Source organism: Molossus molossus, unplaced genomic scaffold (genome assembly GCF_014108415.1).
Source record: "Molossus molossus isolate mMolMol1 unplaced genomic scaffold, mMolMol1.p scaffold_m16_p_7, whole genome shotgun sequence".
Classification (NCBI taxonomy): Eukaryota; Metazoa; Chordata; class Mammalia; order Chiroptera; family Molossidae; genus Molossus; species Molossus molossus.
Window position 1 is genome coordinate 93657323 of NW_023425401.1, and position 18273 is coordinate 93675595.

At 37.3% G+C, this 18273-nt stretch overlaps 1 protein-coding gene across 1 annotated transcript in view; it reads right to left on the bottom strand.

Annotated features, from left to right (window-relative positions):
• The window catches only part of COPG2 (COPI coat complex subunit gamma 2), a 129718-nt gene that overhangs the window by 38231 nt on the left and 73214 nt on the right, over positions 1–18273 (bottom strand). Inside the window, exons 12-20 of the mRNA XM_036247641.1 lie at positions 17090–17278; positions 11635–11730; positions 11079–11322; positions 8851–8926; positions 7944–8047; positions 7303–7428; positions 6397–6459; positions 5791–5930; positions 5036–5207 (exon numbers count right to left, since the gene is read on the bottom strand). Coding sequence (XP_036103534.1) covers positions 5036–5207; positions 5791–5930; positions 6397–6459; positions 7303–7428; positions 7944–8047; positions 8851–8926; positions 11079–11322; positions 11635–11730; positions 17090–17278 — 1210 coding nt within the window. The remainder of the gene's footprint in view (positions 1–5035; positions 5208–5790; positions 5931–6396; positions 6460–7302; positions 7429–7943; positions 8048–8850; positions 8927–11078; positions 11323–11634; positions 11731–17089; positions 17279–18273) is intronic.

Here is an 18273-nt window from a genome sequence, read left to right on the forward strand (position 1 = left end):
GGTGAATATAAGAAAGGGTGGGTGATGTCTGTTTCATCTGTGGGCAAGCACTGTTTTCTGAGAAACTAGACAATGTAGAATATTTCCAGAGGGAGAAGCTGTAGGACCGCCAAATATAAAGGGCGGGCAATGGAGTACAAGCAAATGGACTATGAAAGAATGGCATTTGGCACTGATAAAATATGCATCCTATAGATGGTTAACACGGCATTTATATGGTTCATGTTTTCCCAATATAACTAGCAGAGGAAACGTGGAAAGCAGCGATTAAAATGAAATTGGGATTATGTCAATAGTATACATATTAAATTATTCTCAGCATTACTGGGGAACAGTCTAATGGTTATGATGTACCGCGCTGCCTGTTAAATCGGATCACAATGAATGGCTCCCAATGGTGGGAGCTATGAGCTATGTTTTCTAAAGGAAATATTAGAAATATATAAAAAGAAATTGTCGTATGGAATTTGGTGGCGGCCTAAAATGTCTATCAGATAATCATATCCAAGGGGGCAGATCCAGGAGAACGAAGGGTCACCCAGAGAGAAATCATGACGTGAGGGCGTTAGGGGAGGGGCGGCAGCAATCCTCACACCAGAGTTTGGGACAGGCGAAGCTGGAGACGCACGCGAAGGACGCCACTGTTCCGAGTAGTAAGCGTAAGCGAAAGAGGAAGTCTGCACATTCACTACTGAATCCATTCAAAGGCCAGCCAGAGTGTGAACCAAGCCTATTTGGAGAAACAAGCAGAGGCTTTTCTAAGGCCAAAAGAAAAAAAAGGGAAATGAGTGGGCACGCCATGCGCATTCTGGAGAGAGGTCTTTAAGAAAAGCAGCAGTAAAGATTACGGGTGCCGACGACGACAGAGTGAGAGGGAACCGTGGACTAGGAAAGGAAGACAGGTTGAATGTAGAGAGGAATGTCACAAATTTCAGTGTGTCTGATGAAAGGCAGATTGGTTCCGAGAAGAATGAACAGGTGAATAAGGCGTTTTCAAACTGGGAATCCTGGATAACCTCATAATGGGTCAAATGGAAGGAATACTGATTTAAGGCTAGACTGATACAAATTCTAGTGATAAAGGCAGGGGGAATGGTGATAAAAGCACTGTTCTATCCTGTTTTAATATTTGAATTATGCGCTTAGATGGAAAGAATGTAAAGTTTCATCAAGGGTCATTAATATGGAGCCAGTGAGTAGATGGAGGTGAGTCAAAGTAAAAACTCAGATCAATTTTACTTAATGACATTTGTAGATTTAATACAGTATGTCAGGAGTTGATACGGTCAAAACTGAACAAGAAATGAAAGAGAGACAAGGTTGTCGTCTGTCACATTCCCATGGTAGCTCAAGTATAGCTGGAGGGTTAAGGAAGTACAGGCAGAAAGTCGAGAACTGAAGTATACATGAAAGAGTTATGAATTGTTATTTGGGAGGCAGCATCCCTAATGAAAAACAGAGAAAAGTGACTCATATACATGTACTGTTCAACGTGGTCTTAGTATGGATATTTTCTAATGGATACTTTTTTAAAATGAGTTATTTAAATGTACTGAAATGGTTTGAGATGAGAAATATGATGCAGTAAGGCCTGATAGTCCAATAATAAAAGCAATATAGGGATTAGAACAGTTCTGAATAGGTAATGGGACACCAAGTTAATTAGGTAAGGATATTACAGAAGTCCAAAATAGGGAAAATTTTGTAGACTGTTGCATATATATGATGTTACTGTAGTGCAATAAAGATTCAAAAGAAAGTTGCTGAATGGGAAAAGATGCTAAGAAAGAATGCTGCCTTGAAGGCTTTTCTAAAATTTTTTAAGTAAAAAAGTAATTGTTAGAGGCCAGAATATAAGTAGGACTAATTGAATTGAAACACTCTTTCCAAAAATTGCCCATAATTGGAGGGAAGGAGTTTATGGTGATACCTTGATGTTGGGTTAAAGTAGATTTTTTGTACACTTACAAAGTAAGGGAGAATGGGCAAGTTTAAAGATACAGCAAAGATAAGAATAATTGATGGAACACTTTTCTGGAGGAGATTAGAGGGTGTGTCTTTTGAACTGTGGAAGACTTAATTTTTAAAGAGGGTAAAGGAAGAAAGTGGGTAGTTCAGAATTGAAGCAATAATAGCTTCTGTTTATTGGGTATTTACTGTATGTCTGGCACCATGCTAATCACCTTACTTAATGTCATTTCATCCTTACAACAATCCTGAAAGGCTTATGGAGATCAAATAACAGATCCATAATTAGAGTCTGTATGTAGCAGAGTCAGAATTCAGATCCCAATTTGTCTAACTCTAAAACCTACATTCCTTTCTATTATGATATAAAATTTTCAAGTGGAAGGAAATCATAATCTATATAATTTCTTTTTCCCCCCTGTGATTATAAGGAAAACATATTTTCTGAGATGAGATGAAGTAGAGGTAATGTACAGATATTCAGATGATTGTTGAATTTGGAATATTTTCAATGAGAAAATGCAAAAAAGAAGGAATAGGTGAAAGACTTTTATTACCATCTGTGTCCTGGTATTTCAAAGACTTTGGATCGGCCATGGATTAAAAATTTTAGAATTTCTGACAAAGACAAAGGAATAGAAAGGAATTTGTTTTTAAGCAGGTAAAGGATGGGTCAAATAAAAATTAACTACTAACAAAGTTCGAAAAGTCCAAGTGTTGAGACAAAATTCCATTCTTTTCACCGAAATGGAATGACAAAAGTTTATAACTGACTTTTAGCACCAATCAGCAAACCCTATGATTTTAACAGAAAAGACAGAAAATTCTCCAAATGCCAAATTTTTATAAATAAAATACTAACAAACCATCAACCAAAAGAGCCCACAGCCAGCAGATCAAAGGTGAAACCTCTGGGCTAATTTGTAAGATCTATGTTTTAAAAAGAAATTAACCCCTCACTAAAGAGGGGTAAGAAAACCTCCCTTATCCTTACTCTCTTAGTAGAAATGTTTCTGTTGTTGTTGTTTCCTCCTGAACTATATGTAATTGCTGTAATTTCAATGTTGTTGTTTTATGTATTTTGATATTGTAAAACTGTATTTATTGTATTCTGTTAAGATACTCCCTGGGATTTGTGAGGCACCTGAGTTATCAGTTATGCAAGTGAACCTGGGAAATGGGAAGAGTTAGTTTTCTCATCTGAGAAGAGCTTGATTCTTCGATGGGTCCAAGCATTTTGCTTCCCTCTAAAATTAAGTGGCGAAGTAATGGCATTTCTTAAAAAGCAGAAACTTGGTGAGAAGTACCACAGGAGGAAGAGTTATGAAACAAGGAGAGGAAGCCACTTGAAAAAAAAAAAAAAACAACTGAGATAAGTACAGAGTATCCCAGGATAATGACAGAAGCCACAGGGCTACTTTAAGACTGGGCCCAGATACTGGTTAGAACAAGAATAATTAAACCATCTAGCTTAGAGTACAGCCAGCTACATTTCTGGCTGGTGGACATGCTTTAAACAAGTCTAACTAGAAGGATACAGACCAGGAGAGAAAGTGAAGCTAAAAGGGAATGGGACGAGAGAAACCTCATGAAGGGATAAGGGAGGTAATGAAAGGTTAAGGTCAGACGGCCTCAGGCCCGAGGAGAAATCCTAGAGGCCAGTTGGGAAAGTGCCTTCCTAACCCAGCGGGTTATGGACCCAGGGTGGCTGCACCCAGCGGTCAGAGGGAACAACCTGGGATTCAGACCCAGCAACACTGACAATTTGAATCTACCTCGTGCTAGAGTGAGTAGCCTGGTCTATACCCAACACAGATAAGATTGGGCAGGGGCTCCCAGAACCAACATCTGAAGAGGGAGTTCGGAGAGGGGCTAAAAGAAGGCAGGTTAAGCCCCAAATGTAACCGAATGACGAGCAGGGATAACAATTTACTAGTACTTTTACCATTTCTTGTAACTCTGTACCTTCCCCAATGTTTGTTAACTTTTATCTGTTCTTTCCTGTACTAGAAGTAAAAATTGCTTTTTCCTGTACTAGTAATAAAAGTTGTTCAAAACATAAATGCAATGTGTATGCTTATTTCTGTGAAAACCGGGTAACAAATGTGACTATTTCGCAGTGAATATGGGAAGAAAAGCACTCAGGCGGGAAAATGGGAGAAGATATCAGGTACAGCACATACTGGACATTCACAAGAGATAGGTCAGAAGACCTCAAATCCCCAAACTTGTAAATACTATTATCGGCACTAGAAGCTAACCCCCAAACTCCACCTGGGTCAAGGGGAGAATTACAAAGCCTTTCTCAAATGTGGATACACAAATGTTGGTTAAGACATTCATTAGGCTGAGACATACTCTCAGATGCTAGCCTTATGCCATAGAACCCTCAAAAATGATATATTTTAAAATGCCATGGATCTACTAAATAAAAAGCCCTTAGGATGCCCTGGAAAGAAACATCAGGAAGAAGTAGGCTGTGCTCCTTCACAGGAGACATCAGGTATGTGAACCCGCATCAGTGGTCACACTGATCTACAGAAAGCCTGGAATCCTTCTTGGGCTACCCTGTATACGTTCGGTTTCTCTTTTAAGATCAAATGCCTAGAAAATTTTACTTAGGGATTTAGTTATAAATAATATTTCTGCAGTACTGACTAATTTTATAAGTATACCATCACTATCATTACATTTAATTCTAGAAAAGAACCATATATATATTTTTTTTATCCTCACCCGAGGACATTTTTCGATATTTTGTTCAGATAGAGTGGGAGGGAGAGAGAGAGAGAGAGAGAGAAACATCGATGTGAAAGGGACACATCGAGTGGCTGCTACCCACACGACCCAACCAGGGCCGGGGACAAACTGCAACTGAGGTATGTGCCCTTAGCGGGAACCGAACCCGGGTCTCTCTGGACCGCAGGCTGACACTCTAACCACTAAGTCAAACCCACCAGGGCAAGAACCATATTCTTGAACCCCAAACGTGTCCAGACATTTAAGAGCTTGGATGGTAATGCACGCTTAATCATGTAAGTATCTCTTCCCTTCTGCGGGCTAGTACCTGCTGAAGAGTCATCCTCAGGCAAACGGACAAGAGTGTAACATATTCCTGGCTGATTGTAAGTGAGGCTGGGGGCTGGGATGCAGCAGAGCACTTCGTGGGAGTCTGACGGTTCCACCTGCACTGTCACTTTCTCCAGTAGCTGGTCATTGAGAGTGTTGGTACAGTCAAACTGAAAAGTCAGCAAACAGAAAAATGGTACAAAAGATCAGAATGGTTTGCAAGCAAGCTGTTCGTTCCCACCATAACCCACAACTCAGTTCTGGAACTCACTACACCTTCCCTCTCTAAACAGCACTGCAGGTCTCCTCCTAAGGTTTTTCTTTAGGCAACAGGAATGGCCTTGCCCTTGGGACTTTGGGATTTCTGTTATTAAAAAAAATATTTTTTTCTCTTTCTGAGACTTAACTTAATTCTACCAAATAAGATGGCAGATGCTTAATGGTTTTCAATTTGATGCTTAGAAGCCAGGTTCTTTGAACAACCCACTTCATTTACCCCACATTAAATGATGATTATTTTTTAACAGGTTACACTTTACATTGTCCAACTTCTTCAGATATTTTGTTTTTAACTTCTTTTAGTTTTTAACCCATCATATGAAGGCATCTCTGTAGCCGTGGGAAAGAAAGTCAGAAACACTGCCAAGTTCCTTCTCTATAAAGGAACTACTAGCACCCTAAACTAAAGGGGAGTTAATACTCGTCTCCACGCATGCTAAGCCCCACAGGGGCCAGTCCGGGCACGTGTCTCACCTGGAACACAATGTGGTTGGTAAACATATGCTTGATACAACGAACAAAGTATTCTGTCTCTGCTTCTGTAAGTTGAACAGGCTCAGAAGACTTGAACAAGGGTCCCAGATTCATAAACTCAGGAATAGCAGCCAATTGTTCTATCAAGAAAAAAGGGAAGAAAAAAAGGAAGAAAGCAAATAAAAAGACAGGAAAGACATGATTCTGGAAGCTTACAATGTTGTAAGGTTCCATAACCTTACTAATAATTAAACACTCTAATATGTCCCCAAGCTTTACGAAAATGATCTTTTAAGAATTTATATACTCAATTACTAAAGGCAAAAACCCTATATTCCTAATTTCTTAGAATTTGAGTTCCCTGTTAACCTAGACACAAAGTAGGAACGACATTCCCAATCAGTACATTAGCTTTGGCAACGGAAAGTCCCATGGACTTCAGGTAGCCCCAACAACCGTAACCTATGAAAAGAAATATTCAGTCACACAAAGATTTCCTGAGAATTCATCAAACTGAATGAAAGTAGTGGACTTCATTATATTTATAATATAAATATAAATAGCCTAGAGTGCAGACTATTACTTCTACCTATCAAATTATCATACCTTGGAAAATGTCTTGCCTGGAAGGAGCCAACTTCTCTGGCTTAGTAGCCACAAGTGTGATTTCTGCAAAGACAGACATGAATGATCAAGTGAGCTTCCCTTCCACTACCAAGATGAAAATGCAGACACAAAGACACCAGGGCAGAAACTTCTGGCAAACATTAAAGGAACCACCGCTAAAGCCACCAGTAGGCTTCAGTCACCCTTTTTAGAGGGACATTCAAATTAAAATGTATTTAGTGAACTTATTTTGTGATATAATAAAGTAAGCCCTAAAAATATAGAATTTGCTTTGAATGAGCCAGGATATACAAAAAAATATTCTTAAAAGAAGGATCAATTTATAAAACAAACCTTCTCATGGTTCAAATAGGAAAAATTACTTGTATAGTATCAACAGAAAAACTGAAAATGTTCAAAGTTAGGAAGAGCATTCATTCTCAGTTCTGACCACACCACTAAACGTTTATTCCTTTCTTTATTCTTTTATTTTGAGTTTTAAAGTTAGATATTCCATGGGAATATTTTTTATGATCTTGTCCCATATATTCTTTCAAGATAAACCTCCAATAGCAAAATTAAGAAATTGTCAACTTCAGAAAATAAAAGTAGGAGGTGACAGCACAATTACTGCTGGAAACAGTGACAACTAACTTCAAGTGCTGTAACCCTGAGCACGGAAAAAGAAAAAGACTTTCAGTCTGGGTCACACTTCATATTTCAGCTTTTATGCAAAGACCAGGAAAATGTTTTTAAAAACCTAATAAAAAACATCATCCACCATACTTCTAAAAAGATTTAGAAATACAGAGTGACAATTAAACAAACAAAGGAAGTATTGGAGAAAATATGCTAATAAAACTACTTAAACATGGAAAAACTAACTGAGTGAAGTGTTCCTATTACCTGCTTTCTGTTCAAAGACAGGAGCCATAGCAAGAGGAATGGATTTCATATCAAAGGGTTTGTCTGAAGGCTCCAATGTATACTGGTGCAAAGCTTTTTCCATCCCTGGTACAGAGACTGTCAGACCTATGAAACAGAGAAATCTCAGCATTATAACTTCTTGCCAATGCTGGGATCCAGATAGACCCAGTTTTATACTATTTATCTATACTTTCTGAAGTAGGAAAAAAAAATAACCACAGACTTTATAACCTAAATAATTAAAAGTAAAGGCCATTATATAAAACTTCCTTATAATTTCATCCAAGGAAGCATGGGAGCAGAACATAAACATTTTCAACAAAATGTAAGTATCTTCCAGAAAAGAGCAACTTGGCCATGTGGGGACAATGACAGCATAAGAAAAGAGAGAAAAGGTAAACCCATCCAAGAAGGAGCTCAAGGAGGATCAGAAACAAGCAATCCTCTTTGGGCTTTGACACACTTTAGGTTTCCCTAGAAATGGAAGTGCATTCAAAGACAACAAACAAAGCAGTTTGCCTAGTGAAGTCAGCTCATATACAAAGCATCATAAGATATGCTTCCAAGATATCATCTGGGGAGCAAAAGTGCGTTTGTGTGCATCCTTGGCTCTCACTGACCATTGAAGATGTATGTAGCATTCAGTGCCATCTGCCTCTGCTGCAGCACATTCAGGTAGAAGGTAGCTCTGTCCCGTACCTCATCATCAGTATCCATCATACACCTGCCCAGGGGATACGAACAGGCATGTCACAGCATCCTAAAGATTCCCAAGAGTTTTGCCACCATAACTAAAGAATACAATCAAGCCATCTGATACTACCTTTATTATAAAAGAACTCAACAGCCAATGGTGGACCCTAAAACCTCCATAAATCTTGGGTACTGCTCTCAATTGTAAAGAATCAGAAGCACTACATAAGTAGGCATTACAATAATTAGGAAGGATACAGTAACATGAGATAGCAGTTTGAAGTCTTTTCTTGGATCTACAACCACGTGATCCTGGTAAAGACTTAAACTTCTTTATAACTAAGAAATGGGAATATTACACCTTCTAAGAATACTCTAAAGCATTCAAAATCCAGGCATTGTTACTACTCAAATAGCAATTTGTTTCATTTAAAGCGGAAGCCTTTGACTTGTAATTTTTCTGCTTCAATAAAAAGATGTAATCACAGTTTTTACTAACACCAAGTGTCTTGTCTTCCTCACCAAACAGGAAGTCATGGAGACCACGAAAAGCTGATATTTTCAACTGTACTTAGTGAGCCACTTTGAAGTTGGCCCCCAACACACAAACTGAGGCACATGTGCTCATACAAAGAGAAGTCCAAAGTCAGATTTTATATGTACTAAGCATATACAAAATTACTAGGAGAACAAAAATGCCACTTGCCCCTCGCTTATTCCATCAGCTCTCCTCTTAGGCCCTGCAATGCATTTGATGTGTACAGTGAGGAGCTCTCTATTCAGTCACATGGCAGTTCTTTTTTTTTTTTTAAAAAAAGACATTCTTTTAGTTACCTTTGTAAGAGTACAAGGATGCTTGGGAGAAGATTCTCATTCTGGGCCCCAAATTTAGCCAAAGCACTTACAGCAGCTATAATAAAGCATAAAATGAAGCAACATAAATATTAGTTTCTAGAGTTAAAAATAATAATCACTCAAAAAAAAAATTAGAGACGTTTCCCCATGTTCAGAGGGAATAAACTCTCTTATTGTTTTATTGTTTTTTTATCTTATTTATTTGATACATTTAAGCATAAACATAAATCTTCAGGCCCAAGAGAGTTATGACTAGGAAAGTCCTCCACGAATCGTAGAAAAAAATCGTATGTATTTCTTTTATGAGCAATCTTTCACCACCACCCCCAAAACCTCTTCTATACCACTGATATAATTAAGCTCTAATTTCAAACAACCAGCTCCAAGCATAAAAAGATGCTCTATGATTAAAATTCACTTCATTCAACAAAGATTTACTGCTCACCTAACTTTTGTAAGAAATTGTGACAGGTGCTGGGGGTAGAAAGATAAAAGGCATTAGTTCCTGACTTGAAGGAGTTGTATTCTAGTAGGAAAGACAGGCAGGTAAAATGATGATTGCAACACAGCATAGTAAGTCCATGATACAACTACACCCAGGAAGCTAAGTAAATACAGAGAAAGGAACTTAAATCGAAATTGGTGGGGGAAAAGTAAGACACAAAGTTAACACATTACTTGAGCTCAATTTTGAAGGACAAGTAGAGTTAGCCAGAGGGAAACGGAAGGAAAACAGTATTAGAGGCAGAGAGAATGACAAGGGCAAAGGCCCTCAACCCAGAGAAGAAAGCAGAGTGTCACACTGGAAGTGGACACAGGTGAGGAGGCCTGGAGAATAGGACCCATGTTGGAGAGCTGGAGGACATAAGTGAGAGACTAGAGATAAAACAAAAGCAGGTTGTGGTTAAGCCTCAAAGTTATTATTAAAGGACATTAAATACAGGATACATTTGTACATTTGTAGCAGAGTATGCTACACTAAATTAGTAAGCAGATTTTGTATGCAAATATCAATTTGTAGCAGAGTGTGGAGCACAGACTGGATCTGTATGAGACTGGAGGCAGTTAGACTCGTTGGGCACTGGAAATGAATTGAGAGCCTAAAGCAGCACCCATGTAAATAGAGGAAAAAGAGAAAGAAATATTAAGGAGACAGAATGGATAGAATTTTACCCAAGAATAGATGGGGGTTATGAAACAGTGAAGTTTCTGCCTTTGCAACCTAGTATAAGATAAAGGTGAAGATTTCAGTTTGGGTGAGTTAGAATTTCAAATTGGATTTAAAGTGCCTTAGATAGTTGGACAAGTTCAGGAAAGAGACATGGTACAATGTCACAGCCTATCTAGCAGAACTCTGAAAATGATCACCAGAAAAAAAAATGTGTATGTTAAGAAGTCAAACTCCTACGAAAAGCTACTATTTTAAGGAATGGAGAAGAAGCTCTAACAATAAGACTGAGCAGGGATGGAAAGTTGTGGACTGTAGTGGAAACCAAGGGAAAGAGAGATTCATTAAGTGTTTATTTAGTCAACAGTGCCTTAAACTAGCTGAGAGGTGAACAAAGATAAACACATTAAAATGTCTAACTTGATTTTCCAACTAGTTTGCAAATGATACATATTTTTTTAAGTAGCTTCAGAGGATTTTTAAGGGAGAGAGCTAGATTACAGTGAGTTGAAGAGAAAATGGAAAATAAGTTTATGGAGGCAACTAGTAATGGTTACCTCCAGTTTATCTGATGGGAAGTATAGGCAGTAGCTAAATAGAAACAACTAATCAAAGGAGGTTTATATTATCAATAGAAGAGATGTGGACCTGTTCACATGCTAAGAGGAAGAAGTGATTGGGGAGGAGGAAGTAAAAAAATTCCTAGGACCTGTTTAAAAAGACACTTAAAAATACACACACACACAAATTTCACAGACATTCATTCATACTGATGGCTATAACTCTGAAAAAAGTGGATGATGCCATCACAGTATTCCTATCACACTGAAAGTCAGAGGTTATTCGTCTCTAATATAAGGCAGAAACCAGATGAACATTGGAGTACAGAGAAAGAGCTGTATATCTGGGGCCTAAGGATGCTCCAAGATCCCACCACCAAGTGAACTTTGCAACTTCATCCTCCAATTTCACCACCAACCCCTTGAGTTAAACATTTCAAAAGATCAGCAGTTACATCATCAGTGTTCCAATGACTCACCAGCTCTGACGGCCTCATTTTCCAGTACGACCCTATTAAAAATAAAGCGGATATACTTGGAGGGAACAGGCGTTCTGGGGCCCTCTTTGCCCAACAAGTGTAGAATCTTTGTAGCCAGCACAGTGTGTTCACAGTCCTCAATGAATTCACAAAGGTGGGCCAGACCTGCTTCCTTGCTCTCGGGGTTCTCTTCCACGATGCTGATGATGCAGTCCACAATGGCTCGCTTATATTCGAAGCCTCCCTGGCAAAAGAGAGAACTGCCATTTGTTCCGAGGATGCTTTTTTGGAGAAATGCTTATACTCCAAGGCTCACGTTTATAATTTTCAATTTTCAATTCCCTTCCTTTATGAAAGAAACAGAGGTGTGTTTTTTCTCCAGGTTAAGCTAAAGCAATAAGCATGTTTAGTAATGGTAAGTCAGCAACCAGAAGTAAGCACACTATTTGAAAGGTACTGAGATGATAAAGAAAGCTGCTCTAAATACTATGATATTTATTGGGAACCATAAGAATTTAGAGAACAACTTCCTATGATTACAAAATAGTCTACCTACATCATCTCGGAGCATGTTGGAGAGGAAAGTCATCATGACGCTGTGCTTTCGTGGGTATTTCTGACAGAGAGCACTGATTGCCTGTACAACCACCACCTGCAGAGAAACAAACAGAAAGGCCATTCACCTTTAGAATGATTATACAACTATCATCCATAAAAAACCCAACAACATAGAAAGGATATTGATCTTTATAACTTTAGCTACTAAGCATAGTTTCTTATTTACTGCAAGCTGAGAAGGTGCTATAGTTATTCAAAATGACAATGGTTCTTCATGAAAGATGAGCAAGGAGACCTCAAAGGAAAATAAAAAGTTCGTTCAAGAGACCCCGTTTCTTTGCTCCAAACAAATAAGCACCTAACATTTTTTAAATGAACAATGGAGATTAAACAGACTGATTTCCATAGAAGAAATAGAGGACGTTACCAAGGAACTACTTCACAAAATGGTTTCTAGGAGAATTTTACCACAACTTTAAAGACCAGTGTCAAGTGAGAAGGGTGTGAGATTTACCCTATTTACAAAGTAACAAGTTAGCCTGCCACAATTTCATTGATGCTAGTAGAAAACACAAGACTCCTGGATCAGAGATGACAGACCATGAATTACTCACAGCAATAGCAGTAGCTAGGGTATCAGTCTATGGGGCCAGTTTCCTGAGCCCCAGTTCCCAAGGGGCAATGCAGAAAGGGCCAGATAATACTTGGACTTGAAGTTAGCTGCATTACTAGAGAAGAACCCTGAGGTATGGCACTTGAATATTTTACAATGGGCCTAGTAAGCATGCTGGTCCTTTGTTCTGAAGGGAAACATTATTTTTATTATACTGGAAGTGCACATGTTTGCTTTTTGCTCTACAGGGAGCAGCAGCTGTATCTTCTCGGATGGTATGGAAACCTTCCCTTTACAGGGAGACACTATTTTCTAAGGCAGGAAGATACCTTACACTACACAAATGCCTGACTTACAGTAGGTGCAGAAGTGCAAGAAACTCATGGAGAATTGGGAACGGTATCTCAACAACCAGATAATCCCAAATCTATATACGTCATTTCAGAGCATAGAATATGAAGGAAAACGTCCAGTCTTTTTATGAAGCAATAATACCTAAACCTAATAAAGATGGTATACATGCAAAAAGAAAAATGTTAGATGGAAATCATTTATGAATATTGATGCAAAAATTCTAAGTGGTATATTAGCTAACAGATTCCAAGACTACAGTAAGAAAATACTATTTCATGATGAAATGGGATTTATATCAAGAATGATTCAACTTTAGAAAATCGGTTAATAAAATGCGTCGTAATAATGAGTCTATGGAGAAAATTCATATGATTATATCCACAGATGCTGAAAAGCATTCGATAAAATCTATCACCCATACCTAAGAAAAATTCTAGAAAAAAAATAAAATAGGGATGGATGGATCCTGGACCTGGGACTCTCTGGTCCACAGGTGAACACTCCAACCACTGAGCCAAACCAGCCAGGGCAAGACAAAACTATCTTTATTTACAGATAACATGACTGCATACCTGGAAACCCTAGAGAAGCAATAATAAAACTAACTCAATAAAATAATTCAGGTAGCATATAAAATTAAAATGCAAAAACAACACTAATCATTGCATGAGTAATAACTAGATAAAATATATAATGGAATGCCCTGGCCGGTTTGGCTCAGCGGTTTGACCGTCTGCCCACGGACCAGCAGAGTCCCATGTTCGGCTCCCGCTAAGGGCACATACCTTAGTTGCAATTTGTCCCCAGCCCCGGTTGGAGTTGTGTGGGTGGCAACCACTCAATGTGTCTGTCTCACATTGATGTTTCTCTCTCTCTCTTCCTCCCTCTCTCCTTCCCGCTCTATCTGAAGATAAATGCAAAAAAGTACTCAGGTGAGGATAAAAAAAATACACACACACACACACACACATAATATAATATAATGTATTAAAAACATAATAACAACAATAAAAAGATAAAATACTTAGGAAAAACATTTAAATACATTCAAAAATAATATCAAAATACTAAAAAAATTCTGAAAGGCACAAAGGTAGACTTCAACAAATTAAAAGACACCCTTTGTTCTTGGTTAAGATGTCTCAATATTAAGATATATGTTCTAGCCCTGGCCGGTTTGGCTCAGCGGTTAAAGCGTCAGCCTGCGGTACTGAGAGACCCGGGTTCGGTTTCCGCTAAGGGCATGTACCTCGGTTGCAGTTTGTCCCCGGCTCTGGTCAGTCGTGCGGGTGGCAGCCACTCGATGTGTTCCTTTCACATCGATGTCTCTCTCTCTCTGGTCCTCTCTCTCCCTCCCACTCTACCTGAACAAAAAATGGAAAAATGTCCTTGGGTGAGGATCTAAAAATAAAAATAAAATAAAATAAAAAGATATATGTTCTACCCTAAGTTAACTTACAAATTTTTTTTTCTTTTTTGGTACGTGCCCCTAGTGGGAATCGAACCTGGGACTATCTGATCCACAGGCCGATGCTCCAACCACTGAGCCAAACTGGCCAGGGCTGTTAACTTATAAATTATAAATTTATTGATCTCAATAAAAAATGCCAGAGATATTTTTATGAAACTAGACAAGTTAACACTAAAGTTCATAAGGAAAAATATACATGTAAGACTAGCTAGGGAAACAATGAAAATAAAGAGCTATGAGAGGCAGCTAATAGATATGAATAAATTCTACAAACTTCAATATTTAAAATAGTATATAATAATATTGATATACGAACAGATAAAGAGAGCAACATATTAGAATAGAAAACCCAAAAATAGAGCCATATATAGTACTTTATTATATGTTAAAGGTGGTATCTCAAATAACTGGAGTAAACACAGTCTATTGAATAAAAATTGAAGGTTGGGGCAAAAAGTTATTGGAAAAGAATAAGATTACATTTGTTTTTCATATCATACATAATAAATAAATCCAATAGATCAGAGATCTAAATGTAAAACATGAAACTATATATATACTAGAAGAAAACATGGGTGAATTCTTCATATTCACCCTTTCAAATTCTATAATCTGAAGGGAAAGGCTTTCTATTACTTAAGAGTCAAAGCAATGAAAGAAAAGTTTGACACATTTTATTACATCAAAATAAACTTTTGTATAACAAAAGACATAATAAAAAAAGTGAAAAGACAAATGGCAAACTGGGAGAAAATACAACATATTTCATAAAGAGTTAATATCCCTAATATACAAAAAAAACTTTAATTGAGGAAACAAAAAACCAAAAATCCTATAGAAAATGAGAAAAATATGTGAGCAGAGAATATTCAAAAGGAAATATTAAATGATCCTAAGAAATAAGAAAAGATGTTTAACTTCCTCATAACAAAAGAAATCAAAATTAAAACTACAGTGAGATACCCTTTCTCATCCATCAGGTTGGCAAAACATCAAAATACAGTACACTCCATTGGTGAGGCTATGGGGAAATGGACACTCTTATACCTGCTGGTAGAACTCAGCATTCTCTACAAAACTACATATTTATTTACCCTTCAACCTACCATATGGATGTCTAGGGATTTACCCTAAAGATACATTTACAACATTTTGAGGAAACTATGCACAAAGTTATCCACTGCAGCATTCTTTGTAATTGCTAACTACTACAAACTATCTAAATGTTCAAGCATAGGAGATTCATTCAATCAACTACACTATAAACTGACCTTCATAGGTTCCCCAACAATTCAAAATTGCTGCTTAAATATACAAACTAAGTTTGTTTAAAGAAAGACTAGATATATACTAGAAGACAGTAAATAGGCCAATTATACTCTTTGAGAAATAAGACAAAAAGAATAAAATTTATTGTTCTTCTGATTATCTCTAACATATTTTCATCAGTTCTATTCAACATTATACTAAACATTATTTTTCAATTTTTTTCTTTATTGATTTTAAAGCGAGAAGGGAGAGGGAGAGAGAGATGGAAACATCGATGAGAGAAAACATAGATTAGCTGCCTCCTGCATGCCCCCCACTGGGGATTTGGCCCACAACATGGGCATGTACCCTGACCAAACTGGCAATCTCTTGGTGCATGGGTCGACGCTCAACCACTGAGTCACACAGGCCAAGCTGTACTAGACATTTTAATAAAGCAAGAAAAGAAAGGAAAAGCTTTTGGATGGAAATGAAAAAGTAAAACTGTCTCTATTAATAGATAACATTATTATATAGATAATCCTAAGGAATGTATACAGCAACTACTGGAACTAATAAGAGTACCAAGGATACCAAGTTATGGGGAAATTAAAAAAAAATTTTTTTTATATACTGGTAGAAACAATGAAATAGAAATTAAAAAAAACAGAGTTGCAAGCATAAAATATTCAGATATAAATTTAACAAAAGATGTTTAATACTTCTAGAATAAATGCTACAAAAACAACTCAAAGTAAAGACCTAAATAAAGGAAAAGGTATACCATATTCATAAACTGGAAGAATTAATACTATTGTTAAAATGTCAATTCTTCCCAAATTGACTTATAGATACAACACAATCCTAATCATAATCCTAACAGGCTTTGTTTTGTAGAAATTATAAACTGACTCTAAATTTTATATGAAAATGCAAAGGAACTAGGATATTAAAAAGGTCAGAGTTGGAAGACCACACTACTTGACATTTAAGAGGTACCATAAAACTACCATAATAAATAATAAATACAGTGTGGTACTGGCATAGCACTGACAAACAGATCAGTGGAATATGATAAGAAACTCAGAAATACTCCTTTAATTATATGGTTATCTGCTTTTTAGACAAAGATGCCCAAGCACACCAATGTGTCTTTTCAACAAATTATGCTGCAATGACTGGATATTGGTATGGGGAAAATCTGAACTTATCACACACAATACACAAATATTAATTCAAGTTGGATCACAGACCAAAATATAAAAGGTAAAACCATAAAACATTTGGAATAAAACATAAGGTAATATCTTGAAGACGTGAAAGTAGCCAAAAGTTTCATAGGACACAGAAAGCAGTAACTGTGAAAAAAAATTAATAAATTTTTTTTTTTTTTTAATCCTCGCCCAAGGACATTTTTCCATTTTTTGTTCAGATAGAATGGGAGGGAGGGAGGGAGGGAGGAAGGGGGGGGGGGAGAGAGAGAGAGAGAGAGAGAGAGAGAGAGAAACATCAACGTGAAAGGGACACATCGAGTACGACCCAACCAGGGCCGGGGACAAACTGCAACCGAGGTACATGCCCTTAGCGGGAACCGAACCCGGGTCTCTCTGGACCGCAGGCCAACGCTCTAACCGCTGAGCCAAACCGGCCAGGGCTAAATTTTTTAACTTCATAAACATTTAAAACTTTTGCTCATCAAAAGACAATGTTAAGAAATAAGCAAGCCACAGAGACTGGAAGAAAACATGATCATACTTAAACCCTTACCTTGAACTCATCTGAGATTTCAGACACAAAAGAAGAAATCTGCTTCATGAGTCTGTCCACACTGCTCTCACTTCCTGTTTTGAGGAGTGTAGTAATGGCCAGGGTAGCAATGCTTCTATTTGAATCTGTAATCAAGTTTTCCAAGTCCAGATTGCAGGCCGTAACAGCAGAGGGGTGCTTCATTGCCACCTTGTGGAAGGGCAAGAAAAATATTAAGCAAATTTCTATTGATAAAGACCAGAATTTTAAAAAACAAAAGAACAGAAATATAGAAATTTTAATTTAAGGTAAGTGGCTTTTTAAAATCTAAATGGGACAACACAGGTTGAAAGTAATTGTTTCAAGACAAATGTTTCCAATTAAAAAGGTATGATGTATCATTTGATAAATGATTAACAACCACAGTCATAGTACAGCATAGCACTTTCTCTTCCCAGGTTTCTACAACCTTTCCAACAGTATCACAGTCTGTCTTTTATTACAGTTGGCCTGTTTTACCTCATAGTACATGTGTACATGGATATCTATTCGACTAGATTTCTGAAAATAAGACCTTGCATGGTAAAATTACTGCTCAAAGACTGTTAATATCTTATCACTTAGAAAACACTTCTACATTTAAGCAATCAAACTCCAGCCAAGCTCATAGTCACAAAAACATGTGTGCCATTCTCCTGCTTCTTTTTGTAGATGTCATCTACCTCTCCGCCTATCACAATAAAAAAAAATTGAAAACAGCAAAGTATCGACATCAAAATATGACCCAAACGAATGTGAAACTAATTAAGTCTTAACTTATTCCACTTAGCAAGGATAGTCATATGTATCATGCAGAAATACTAATGTGTCTAATTGTGGGGTACAGCTCCTGCTCAATGGGGTTAATATATGATAAAAGAGATAGCATCATCTGACCTTTCTAAATTTCACAAAATACACAATTCTGGAGACATATCTTGCTCCAAAATCACAGATAAAGGAATGTGGACCTATATCAACTCTCTTAAATACAATTCACATTGTTGTCCATACAGTCTTCTTCCATGGCTGCTCTAAACTTCTCCCTCCTCCAATTGTTCATACAATTAATCCATAACCAATCACACACCACCTTATGACAAGTCTTCTACTATATTAAACTTTCATGAAAAATTTTTAAGGTTATTTCATTTATTCTGTATTTC